Source organism: Antrostomus carolinensis, unplaced genomic scaffold, assembly GCF_000700745.2.
Source record: "Antrostomus carolinensis isolate BGI_N321 unplaced genomic scaffold, ASM70074v2 scaffold3971, whole genome shotgun sequence".
NCBI classification, from domain to species: Eukaryota; Metazoa; Chordata; class Aves; order Caprimulgiformes; family Caprimulgidae; genus Antrostomus; species Antrostomus carolinensis.
This window is the reverse complement of record NW_010294822.1, coordinates 84292-97183: the sequence shown is the minus strand read 5'-3', so window position 1 is coordinate 97183 and position 12892 is coordinate 84292. Positions and strand designations below refer to the sequence as shown.

The window sequence follows — 12892 nt, the reverse complement described above, 5'->3', positions numbered from 1 at the left end:
TGCTGAGGCAAAGTGTGGTCATGATTTGCATGTGATTTGGTAATCAATATGAAAATGCTTCGGTTTGCTTATTTTCCAAGTATTTTTCCTGCTGCATATGGGTACCCATAATTTCTCCCCCAGGATGACTGCACTATGGTTCCGTTTCCAGTGAGAAAAAAACAGGTATAACCATACAAAAACAGCTATAAAAATTAGGATTAAAACTGCAAAGCCCATAAGGAACTATACTGACCATATTTTCTGACTTGTACTTACCACACTTCATTACATTTCACCCAGTTATATGCCAATATTAAGTACCTATTTGCTTTCTAATGAAAGTTCTATAGTTCCATCATTATTTGTAAATTCTTTATGCAGTGGCAAAATCACCACATTACCCAGATAAAATGACTAAGTACCCTCACTTAAAAATGCATATTTCATTTGTAACCTTTTCTTTTTCCTTCCAGCTTTGGCTTGTAGCCAGTGGATCTTCTGAGTCTTTACCTGCTCTATTCAAAAGACCTTTATCATCAGAAATCATCCATGTAGGTACCATGTAGCTACAGCTACCACTTAACCTTCTCTTAGATAAATGAAATAGACTTAATTTCTTCAATCTTGCTACCTGAAAAATGTTCCTTGGTTTTAAATTGTACCTCCTATGCACTGCTGTTTGGTGAATAAAGTAATAAGAAAGATACTTGCTTTATTTATGATGCTTCCAGTACCAGTAACTGTCCATTGCACTGCTGGTTTGGGGAAACCTTCCACGTGGCAGATAATTGTTTTAGACATTTTATTTGCATTGGTCTTCTTTGACATTTTGATTTGAGGTTTTCCTACAAGAACAATATTACAGTTAACCATTATGTTTGAAAAGGACAATTAATAATCACAGCTATCTGCTCCCTTACCTTCCACAATAAGTTTAAGTGTCTTTCTTTTCTTTAAGCCTTCAACCTCCTGTAGAGTAGTTTCACAGATGTAGTTTCCAGCATCTTGATACTGAAGACTTGAAAATGATGGACTTGTTTGCATTCTGGTATTGTCCTGATAAAGTAAGGAGTTAATCTCTGTGAATTCTAACTCAGAATACATTAACCTCTAAATTAAAAATGCGACTACTATCAACACAGTTTTTCGCATGCTTTGGTAGATTAGAGCCCTACTCTTAAAATGTTCCCCCATTAATAACTACATTTTAGTTATTAATACATAATATTACTACATAATAGCCGACAGCAACATAACAGCATGAAAAGTGAAAACTACTAGAGGTTTATAAAAGCCACTTCCCTTCTTGAACAACTCTGCTTTCAAATCAAGGGCATAGATGGGATCAATTATTAGTTCTGAACTTTTCTAATAGGCTAGCCAAAACCACTAGTGGTACAAGCTGTTTGAGACACAGACAACTTTCCCCTGGGAATCGGGCTTATGAGACCAACATATGCTACTAAACAACCATCAGGTATCATTATTTTTAGCTTCCAGCTGAATAGATTTAATTTAAACCCATCATCTATGACAGCTACCTTTTTTACCAGCCACTGATCACCAGTTGAACATCTGATCTCTTGACCTACCTTACCCTTTTATAATGTGTATTGGAACCAAGACCCAGCTTGTCTCTGAGAGAACAGTTAATGACAACCAGGCTTTCCTTCTTGGAGAGACCTGACTCTCGAAGGGCCTTATATAGACCATTTCAAAAAAGTTGTATTTGTGTTACAGTAGGCATTACTTCTCTCTATTTGAAAATTGAGCCAATTAATTACAGTAAGTGATTTTCAGTGATAACTCGAGTCAGTAGCTCTCATTTTAGCACTACGTGTAAGACCCATTTTAACAACATTCTTTAAAAAGCCCAAGGAACAACTTCATTCCTTCCTTCCAAAGCACTCTAGTAGCAGCAGTAATATGAAGAGGTGAACACTCAGATGAAGTGTGAAATAGATGAATTACTGACCTTTATCCAAAAAACAGTTGCATTTCTACTAGAAGAAATGGTGCATGACACAGGCAGGGCCTCTCCAATCTGTTTTGTGACTTCTCCACTTGGAGTAAGCTGCAAATCCAAATCTAGGATAGAAAGAACATTTGTCAAAAGTTAATCTCTGAAAGCCTGGCCCATTTCAAAGGCTTACCAAGGAATGAAAATGTGACTAATTGCCCTCATTAAATTCAAGATTTCATTTCTTCAATAAAATCTAAGTCAATTTTGCAACTAAGGAAAAAAGAGAGAATTATTCTAAAATAGGCATTGCAGAACAGTCACTTTTTTGCCATAATTATAGACTAAAAGGAAAAGCAAAAACTCACTAATCACTAGACAAATGGATTCATTTTTTTCACCTTGTGCTGCTGAAAGAATGACAGAGGAGGTAGAAGAAGCTGGAGTACTTCACATATATAGCAGTGTGTGCAGCTTGAAAGGGGAAGCACAGGCTGCTGTGAGGTTAGCTTGCTATGGGGCCAGGTAGAAATGTATCTTCAGGGGAGGACTCATGCAGCTGGGGACAGATTAACCTAAATAGTAAGTAAGTGTTGAAAAAAGAATAGGAGGACAAGGGGTCACTTTTTCAAATCTGTTAAAACAAGTTGATTTTTATCCTCAGCTTCTGGAGAGAATGAGGACACTAAATATAGGATGCAGGAAACATGACACTGACAGAAAGGGCAAGGGATCTGAATTATAGGGTTGGGAGTCCACACATGAGGCCCTTTGATTTATTTGTTTTAATTTGTAACTTAAAAAGCCATTTTTGTGTAACTCGGGAATCCAGGCTTTGCCTGACCTGTTTTGGCTGTGAGGAAATTGCAGTCAGTGTTTGACACAAGGCAGGGTGACAGCCAACAACACACTGCTCTCAATTTTTCTTAGTATATTAATATGATGGGCTAGCAATTTATTTAAAAAAAAAAAAAAAAAATCCTACACTGAAAGAAAAGCAGAGCTTGCCAAGCTAAATTTCTATTTTGCTTGCCCTCTCACAGTGCCTTGCTTGTAAGCCGAGTTGCCCAGTCGAATTACTATCACAGATGCACACTCACACACAGACTCAAATGGCAAGCACACATGATTTCATCATGAATATAGTACTTGCTGGAAAAAGACTACAAAATATCCTTCTGGCTTTTAGGCAGAGTTTACAAAAAGCTTGAGGCAAAAATCACAGTTGGTAGAGGAAAAGGAAAACAACGAGTTTTCCTTAACAAAACAGTGAACTTAGCTACTGGCTTCATTGAGTGGTTGCCCTGGGAACATCATTATAATTAAAGGCAGAACTTCAGGGAACAACTAGGGTCCATCCTGTACTATTAGTCTGTGTTACGAGTCTAATGCCTAGTCCGAGAGTCACAAGAACTGTACTTTCATCTGTGCACGAGCAAAGCAAAAAACTTACCGAAGAGATAAAATGGCATGTCGCTTCTGTACTTCTATGGGGATTTTTCCCCCTGCTTCCCCAAACTAGTAAACATAACCAAACTAACAAGATTTTCCAGATCTTACCATTGCTTCCACAAGGAAAATAACAATAATAATAATAATAAAAAAAGACAAGACTCAGCTAGTGAGCATTTGTATATAGATTCAATTCAGATGGTGCAGGGGGTGTACTGCTGCTTGCATGAGGTGTATTTCTCTTGCTCTGTTACCCTTGAGCAGATACCACAGCAGAGAAGTTGAACAAAAAGCTAAGATTTTTTTATTTTTTTTCCTCAGGGTGACTCTCCTTCAACATCTACTCAAACCTTTTGTTCTTTGAAGCAAGATAACACCTCAAATCCAAGAGATCACCGGAGACCATACAGGAGTGATTCCTTTCATATACACCACAGGAAGCAGAAACTTATTAAATTTTTGGCCTTCATCTCAGGCAAGATTGACACTGAGCACAGAGCAATCCTTCAACACAGTCTTCCTCCAGGGTAGAATGCCTGCACCCTCCACTCCACCCCTTTGTGTGGTATAACGAAGACTACAATGGCTCTTACACTGTGGTCTCGGTTGTTACAGATTTCAGGAAAATTTACAGTGTGCAAGATGAACTGTTTAGCTCAGAGCAGCATTTGTAAGGTGATTTATGAGGCAAGTCTAGAATTAAGCTACTATTTAGCACAGGATTCCCTCTAGGAACTCTCCATGGAGCAACTGAATTTTGTTTAATACTCTTCCAGTTCATCTGTAGGGTCCACAAAGAAACGTGATGTAGATACTTTTACCTCTCAACTTATATGCTCCCTTAGTAAATAATGTCTTCTTGGTACAGAAGTATGTAGAGAAAATATTTCCTTCATACAGAACACTGTCAAAATTAATTTTTCTTGCCCCTGAAAGAAAAACTTTGCCAGATTTTTCCATACATTTCCTGTCTGGCTCTGAAATGTTCTTCATAAACAACCTTCACATCAGGCACTATTTTCAATATATGCTAGCTGTTGATGTGTTCTCACTTGAAGTCTTGCATTGATTTCAGTGCTGTCTTTGCATACCAAGTAGCAGAGGGAAGAGGCAAAGAGTGCATTCTGCATGCATTACATCATCATGTGGGAGAGGTACAGAATTAATGTGGGGAAGACTGGAGCCAATATTTCAGTTTTGAAACTCTATTGCACATATAGAATAGGCTCCCAGCATTTAAAGGAGACCTCCAATTGAATACTGTGCTATTACTGGGAAAAACTATGCACAGAACTTGCCTGTAGTCTGAACTCCTTGAATATACTAGGAGACAACCTGACAGCCAGAAACATCTCCTAGTATACTGAGAATAGAAGATTCTTGCCATGCAACATTCAATATGTGATTTCCCCTATATTTTCAATATGGCTGTAAGGACAAGAAAAGACTATAAAAAAATACCTAAGCAGAAACATAAACAGTAAATCTTCAAAACCTTTGAATTTACTGGAATTTTCCATGGAGAAAACCATTTAGCAGAAAGAAAGGCATCACTAAGAGGAAGTTCCAGAGACCTAATCCATACAGGGTTGTATGTACAGAAACAGTTCTAGCAAGAGATAAAGAAAAATGACTGTAGGTGGAAAGTCACCTGTTTCTTAATAGCTGAGGAAAGGTGCACCCTGTCCTCTATTGCTAGGTGCTTTCCTTACCTCACACAGAGTGTGCTTCTATAGCAGTTCAAGTCTTTGTAAACATGTTCTGCCACAGCCCCCCACCCTTTTCCTTCCTGGCCTCTGCCAGTTTTGCTCATCTGATCCTGGGCAAACTCACTCAAGGCACAGAGATGGCAGAAAATTAACAACCTAGTGTAAAAAAAAACAAACTCACAACACAAAACCTAGATTTGGACAAATCATGCCAACCACAAGACCTCAGATCTGCTGGACATTAACTGGGACCTTGCTGCACAGATCCTGCACCTGCACTGAGGGGCGAGAGCCCAGGTTGTCCCTTATGTTCTGTGGGTAAGGAAGAGACTCTTTCTTCCCCTCTCAATTTGCCTTATAATTAAAGTATGTCTCTAAACATTATGGGTAACTGATGCTTTAACGTCAATTTTCTACTTTCTATGAATCTCATAATTTATATTCATCTTGAGGAAAAAAAGAGCTTGGTATTAAGCCAGAATAATTTTGCTACAAAAAATATTTAAGGGCTATAATGTGCTAATGTATTTTCATACCAGCAAGTAGCATTCTCTATCTAGACACTGAAAGGAACAAGTATAATTCTATTGCTCAATAAAATCTGTTTGTGTAAAAGCACTACAGTTGAAATGTAACAAATTACTATAAATCACAGGTTTAAACCAAAATTATTGCCTCTTTTTTTTTATGTGGGGGGATTTTTAAGGGAAAAATTATAAAGTGTCAAGATTGGACGTGAGGAAACAAAATTCTTGACTTAGAATAAAGGCTTTTCCAGTGTAACAGCATAGACAGGAATATTCATCCACATATGAAAAGCTAAGCAATAAAGCAAAAGAGGGAGCAAAAAAGTATGCATTACTAAGTGGTATTTGAAGGACAAAAAACATCATGGAGGCATCAAACAATCTGAAGATCTAACACCAAAAATGTAAGTACATTAAGAAAAAGCGCTAAAAATTTGTGAGTTATGCTAGAAAATTAATATAAAATAAGCAACTTAAAGATGGAGAATATTCTAAAGCATCTATGAATTTTATGACTTTTTCAGAGGAGTTCTCCTCACAAGAAAACATGCAGCAGAAATGCTGTAGACCAGCATAAGGCAAGACACCAAAGGAGATTAAAGATAGGACATGGTCTGAGCATTCAAGAACTACACAACTATTCCAGGCCACTGTGCCTCACTTAATTAAAACAAAACAAACCCTAAGTGAAGCGAGGCAGCAGAGTACTAGATTGTACCTATGAGTTCTGAGCAGCTGCACTAGCTGTCAACACTGAAAAGACTTGTGTCAAAAAAATACATGTTTCTCAGGGAGTAAAGATCTTCTGACATGCAGACAAAATAGCAGAGAAAGGAAAACCAGCTTGTTATAAAGAACTTGGAGCCGAGGAAGTCATTTTTTAGAGTAACTATTTATGGAAGTACAAGCAGACATGCAATCCACTTGGAGTAAAATAAAAGGGTCAGTTATAGCACAGCAAACTACCAGCAAGCTACCTTTGATACTGGGCAGCCAGCGGCAGTAGTACAGAGCTCTCTTCTGATCTTACATACCCTGACTCTCAGCAAAGAGAAGGGCTGGGTAGGAAAACAGCAGATGATCTTAGTAAATGCCAAATATTAATTAAATGGAATAGTGTAATTATTCATGTACAGATATTTTCTGCATGCATTCTACCTCTTCCAAGAAAAAAACAAACAATAAAACAACACAAAACCAAGTATACAAACATGAAGTTTCTTTTTATGTAAAGTATAACTACTGTGGAAACCTTTAAACTTCATGTCCCTCTGAACTTGTAAACTAAAGGTATTTATGCTACTGGGAAAATGACAGATCATCGGTGTTTCCCAGAGGAAACCTCGCACCATTGGCCTGAGTGTCATTTCACAGCCCGTGATAGTATAGCAAAGTTTGAAAGAGTTCCTGCTCCTGTTTTCTCGCATAAACAGATTAAAAGCAACCATTGCTTCAACAGTTCAACCTGTTCAATGTCTGCTTTTAAAGTAGTGCTGACACAAGTTTGAGTAAATACTCCAGTATCCAGATAAACAAACTTTACTGAGCTCTGTAGCTCTCATGATTCTGGGAAAAGTGAAAAAACTAACTTGTCCTATGTGAACATAATGAATTCCTAAGTCTCTTCTCTAGACTCCTTCCATGTTAACCTCATTGAGATAAGATGAAAGGATACTAGACTAATATAGATTTGACTATGAAGCATGACCTTCAGTGATACCACTTGTGTGTGTTTGAGTATATTCTAAGGCACAGCTGGAGCAAAATAATTTGCCATATATATGTTCACAAGTGAAACAAAATACCAGAATTTTCACTGTATGTGACAGTGCAAGAGTATCTTATACCATGCAAAGGTTACATAAAGCAAATGTGTATCTAAGCCAATGAAATGAGAAAGTTAAGGTTTTCAAACAGAAATACTCCAGAAAAAGTAAAAAATAAATAAATAAATAAATAAATAAAATTGGGTGAAGAACCTTTTCCTCATGTTCAACCTAAACTTCCCCTGGCACATCTTCCTGACATTTCCCCTGGTCCTGTCATTGGTCACCAGAGAGAAGAGATCAGCTCCTGCCCCTCCTCTTCCCCTTGGGAGGAAGTTCTAGTCAGTCTCTTCCAGGCTGAACAAATCAAGCGACTTCAGCCTCTCCTCACACACAATGCAGAGCTGGATGCACCCCAGGACATGGTTGGCCATCTTGGCAGCCAGGGCACACTGTTGGCTCATGTTCAACTTGCCATCAACCAGAACCCCCAGGTCTCTCTCTGCAGGGCTGCTCTCCAGCCTCTCATTCCCCAGTCTGTGTGTGCATCCAGGGTGGCCGTGTCCCAGGTGCAAAATCCGGCACTTGCCCTTGTTAAAATTCATATGGTTGGTGGTTGCCCAGCTCTCTAATTTATCCAGACCTCTCTGCAGGGCCTCTCTGCCCTCAAGAGTGTCCACAGGACCTCCCAACTTGGTGTCATCAGTTAACTTACCTAGCAGTCCTTCAAATCCTATATCCAAGTCATTGATGAAGACATTAAAGAGCACCAGCCCCAGGACGGATCCCTGCAGGACCCCACTAGTGACCAGTCACCAGCCCGATGTCACCCCATTGACTAGAACCCTTTGAGCCTGACCCGTCAGCCAACTGCTCACCCATAGCAGTGTGTGTTTATTCAGCTGGATGCTGGACATTTTATCCAGGAGGATACTGTGAGAGACAGTATCAAAGACTTTACTGAAGTCCAAAAAGATTACATCAACTGGCTTCCCTTGGTCAACTAGTTGGGAAAATGATCTGACACTATTTTAAACCAACCACATCATTCAGTTCTCCTGTAGGTTTACTGGACTAATCTATCAAAGTAAAGCAGAGGGAGACCATCCCAGAAGGTGCAAGATAGGTTTGTATCCTAACTAGGAATGCAAAATGCAGTGACTTACAGTGCACAGTGATGGTGGTCGAGTCCATCATGCTTTTGTCAGTCAGAGAACACTTGTACTCTCCTGTTGCATTTCGTTTCACATCTGTCATTACATAAGTATCTGAGCTTCTTATACCTTCTGTTTCTCCCTGTGGATAGAAAACAAAACATTTACTGTATATATGGGCCTTCTAAAAACATTCATTTTTGTTGACGATTTATGTTATTATAAGGATGGTGAAATACTCCAAAATATGAATAGACACAGCATCATTGAAGTGTAGTTACCTATTAATAACATAAGGTGTATTTCCTGCATGACACCATAGTTTTAAAAAACCTACAATTAAAAGCTTACTCTTTTAATTGAATGACTAACTTATTTTAAGAGGACATTGAAATACAAAATTTGGAAGGTTAGCAGAAATAAAAAAGGGAGAAAACAAAAGACTGAAACAGTCAACGAACAAGAGCCTTGCAGAAATCACAACAGCATAACAAATGGTGTTTCTAAATCTGTATCTGCAATGATATATTCAGTTTAGGAAAAATCATGAAATGCAGCATACTGTGTTACACATTTTTAAACAACACAAGCAAGCCTTGCTCTAGCCACATCATGGTATGGAGCCTGTTAGGGTATACACTACCTTAAGTGCAGTTACCTACAGAAACTGGTGTCTTGAATTAGCCAATAATTGTTACTTTCTGGCTGTCCAGTTTCCCAGTTTTCACCTGATTACAACTGACTGACTTAGATCAGCTTTGAAACAAGTGTAGAATGAAACCCTAATTTGTATCTCTGAATCCAGGAAGATTTCTTGCAAATAAATCACCAATTCCAGCTCTCCTTGAGAGAAAGGACTAGTATCAGGTAGCAGGGAGACTGGATATAAGACAAACTGGGGTGATTAGCTCGCTCACTGTGATCCTGGAGCAAGGAGAGATACCACATACTTTCCCCCTGGCACATAGCAAGCTCCTAGGATGACTCACTGAATCTAAATGTCTGCTTTGAGATAAGAGGTCTTCAGCTCCTAGTTTCCCTTGCTGCTCTTCAGCAATTCAAACATGCCAGGAGTCCAAAGTAGACGAGGATTATGTTCAAAGGGCAACAATGCAGTTTTTGAAATACTGATTTTGGCCTCTCTCAAGATCAGCTCTGCTCACTACTGCAGCAGGAACAAAAAAAGGGTACAAAATAGGAGAGAGAAGCAGGACACGAGAAGCAGGACTAGGAATCTTGCAATATAAAGCCACATCTGTCTGTGGGTTTCACCAATACTAACAGTGCCAAAGAGATTTTTCTCAATCTGCCTCTTATGCATTTGACAGATTTTTTTCTATGCTTTCTCCTATGCTGTCACACTTGTTATTTTTGGGGTTGTTATGCCATCAAACAATTAACTAAAGAAAAGAAATTGCACATAGATTCATCTGTGAAAGTCCAAAAAATATTAAAATTGAAATAGTAAAAAAATCAATTTCCTGCACTTTCACTGCTAGGTCTTTGTCTGTTATGACAACAGATTAGGTGATTTTATTCAAGGTGCTAAATCCCTTTTGTCAAAACTGCTTCTTATCAAAATATCTAATAATGGGAAATGAAGCCTAGCAATTTCTAATCAAAATATTTAATGATATTTTATATATATTATATATATCTAGCAATTTCTAGTAGGTCCCAATCCCAAAAACCTTTGGCCAGAGTCAAGGAAAGGAGAAGTTCTTTCAAAACATTTTGCCAACTCAGGTGAGGCTTTCTCAGAGTCTCATATAACAATGTCCATCTTCAGTTTTAGTTGCACTGAATTCCTTCCTTCATTTGTTATAAAATCACGTATACACTTGACATGTAGCGATGACTGTAGGAAGGGATGATACAGAATATTTCACTACGCAGTGACAGCGAGGCAGGACTTACTGGAATGTAAAACAGGAACTCCTGTGGAGGAGGGTTGCCATTGCCTGAGCACTTCAGAGTGATGTTATCGCCTTCTTTAATGGTATTACCTTGTGACAGCACTTTAATAGTCACCTTCTCTGTTGGATCTGTGAAAATAATGTATACATTTAATACCTTCTGTAAAAAACCACACAGTAACACTATCCGTACGATATTCATTGCTGGAGTATGTGATTTCATCATCGAGAAGGTGAAGGTACTCGCAAGTGTAGATCTTTTTATAGAACTGAAGTTAATCTCACTGTTTTTGCCAATGAAGTAAGTGCAAAGAAGCCAGATGATATAAAATTCATTTTTCTTCAACAAAATGCCTGTAACTGAAACAGCAATGATTACAACCATGTCATGTGCTTATAAGATAAAAAAATCTGGATCAGTATGAACAGTTTCATGGTGTGATTTCATTATGAGGGATTAACTTGTCCTCCATGAAGCTCAGCATTTGGAGGACTGCAGCAGTCAGAAAAACAACTGAAGCTCTCAATGCCTTGCATTAGAACTAGATAATAGCCTTCACTGCATTAAAAAAAGAAAGAAATATGAACTAAACAACTATGTTCAGCCTATTTTATATGCTGATCACTACAGGCTTTCGGAAAGATGAATTTGGTGAACATAATGGGACCCTTAACATAGTCAACAACTGTAAATGTAACATACTTCTGTCATGTTCAGTGAAGTCAAACTATAACTTACATTTTACTTTGGTAGTTTTTTAAGGCAAAGACAGAGTATTCTTTAGTAGTTGCTATTCTTTCTAAGTAGAAGGCTAAATATAATTTTTCAAAACCAAAGTAAAATGAACAAAATTAAACGAAGTAATACAGACAGATAACTCTCACTGTTTTAATTTCAATGAATAAATAAAATTCTACCAAAGATGCCAGTCTTGCATTAAGACACAGTACAGTGTACCTTATTAGACACTAAAAAAATCTACACAGCACAGAAACTCTTGCCTGACAGTTGATTTTGGGTGTTTAGCGAAGCGTGCGCTCTACAGCCCTTCTGACCCTTAAGGCATTCATCATGTCTTCTGCTCTGGGATTTCTCAGTAACAGGAGCTTCATTCTGTTGTTGCCTCTTGGTGACTGACAACCCTAACACAGCATCTCACTCCTCATCATAGGAGGAGAGGTACTGGGCTTCAACAAGCCACATCCATCCCTCCTTCAGATGCAATAGCCTCAACTCCCTTCCACATCCAAACAGCTTCCATGCTAATACCTCCAGAGCTGAAGCACAACTTTCCCTGCTTAGGAAAGGTAAGTCTAGCATCACTGCTGGTGCAGAATACAACAGATGCAATGAAGTAGCTGACCAGGAATCATACTGCTGAGCCAAAAACCCAGTTTCACGGGCTGGTGAGCAAACCTGTTGCAGGAGCTTGGCTCTCCCTCTGTCAAGTTTATATGAAGGTGATCAAATGTGAAAAAGTTATCATAAAGGATGTCTAGATATACCATATATCCTGGAATTTCTTAGGCTTTGTCTCAAGACTGAAAAGGGATTAATTATAATGAGAAAGATTTTAGGAATTTAATATGAAACAGGTTTTCCCAGAGATGAACAGAACTGGATTAGAAATGGACAAAGATAAACAAGAATGACATTCTTGCAGAGCACCAGTCTTTCCTGTAGGAATAGCTTATCCTTCTATCTACTGCAATCAACCAAGAGCAAATTTTTAATTTCATTCCCTAAACTGGAAAAAAAAAATCTACAGAAGTAAATAGGAAAAGACTAATTAAATTGTTCTCTTAAGGTGAAGCAGTCACCCTTCCGAGGAAGACACAACCTGATGACAGGAAGATACAGTGTTCAGTGCAATGCTGAGTGCTGCTTAGCACGAGTAATGTGCTCCCCTGCTTCCATTAATGAACAGGAGCAGCCTAGTGAAGGTGTATCTTGCCTTTCAGTGGCACATATCCCTGGCTTGGTCCATCTTACCTTGTGCTTCTGTAAACCTGAGATTCTGCTTTCTGCAAGAGCAGAATTCTAGGAGCCAGCAACAAAAGGTGGTTATTTAGTAAATAAATGCTGCTATACCAGACCTGCCACAGCCACAGCTGTATAATTTAAAGGAAAACACCAATGCTGGAAGCCACATGAGTATAAAATGTCTTTGACTCTAATCTGTTATGTAAAGAAGTTTATCCATAACAAGACAGATGCTTAACAACAGGGCATGATTGGAAAGTCTGCCTGATAAACATTATCTTTTTACACTGATTAATGCCAAGCAGAACCCAACATAACTGGAGTCTAGATAATTTAGATATCTGAGGTACCACCTAATTGTCCAGCTCCATGACTTCTCTTGTATTACTCATGTTGGTTTTGGTGGTTTGCTTGCTGCAGCTGCAAACCAGAGGTGATAACT

The 12892-nt window shown here is 38.5% G+C and overlaps 1 protein-coding gene across 1 annotated transcript in view; it reads right to left on the bottom strand.

Annotated features, from left to right (window-relative positions):
* Positions 1–12892, bottom strand: part of ALCAM (activated leukocyte cell adhesion molecule) — a 36521-nt gene that overhangs the window by 12439 nt on the left and 11190 nt on the right. The window contains exons 6-10 of the mRNA XM_010177763.1: positions 10468–10595; positions 8563–8692; positions 1958–2070; positions 903–1038; positions 694–827 (exon numbers count right to left, since the gene is read on the bottom strand). Coding sequence (XP_010176065.1) covers positions 694–827; positions 903–1038; positions 1958–2070; positions 8563–8692; positions 10468–10595 — 641 coding nt within the window. The remainder of the gene's footprint in view (positions 1–693; positions 828–902; positions 1039–1957; positions 2071–8562; positions 8693–10467; positions 10596–12892) is intronic.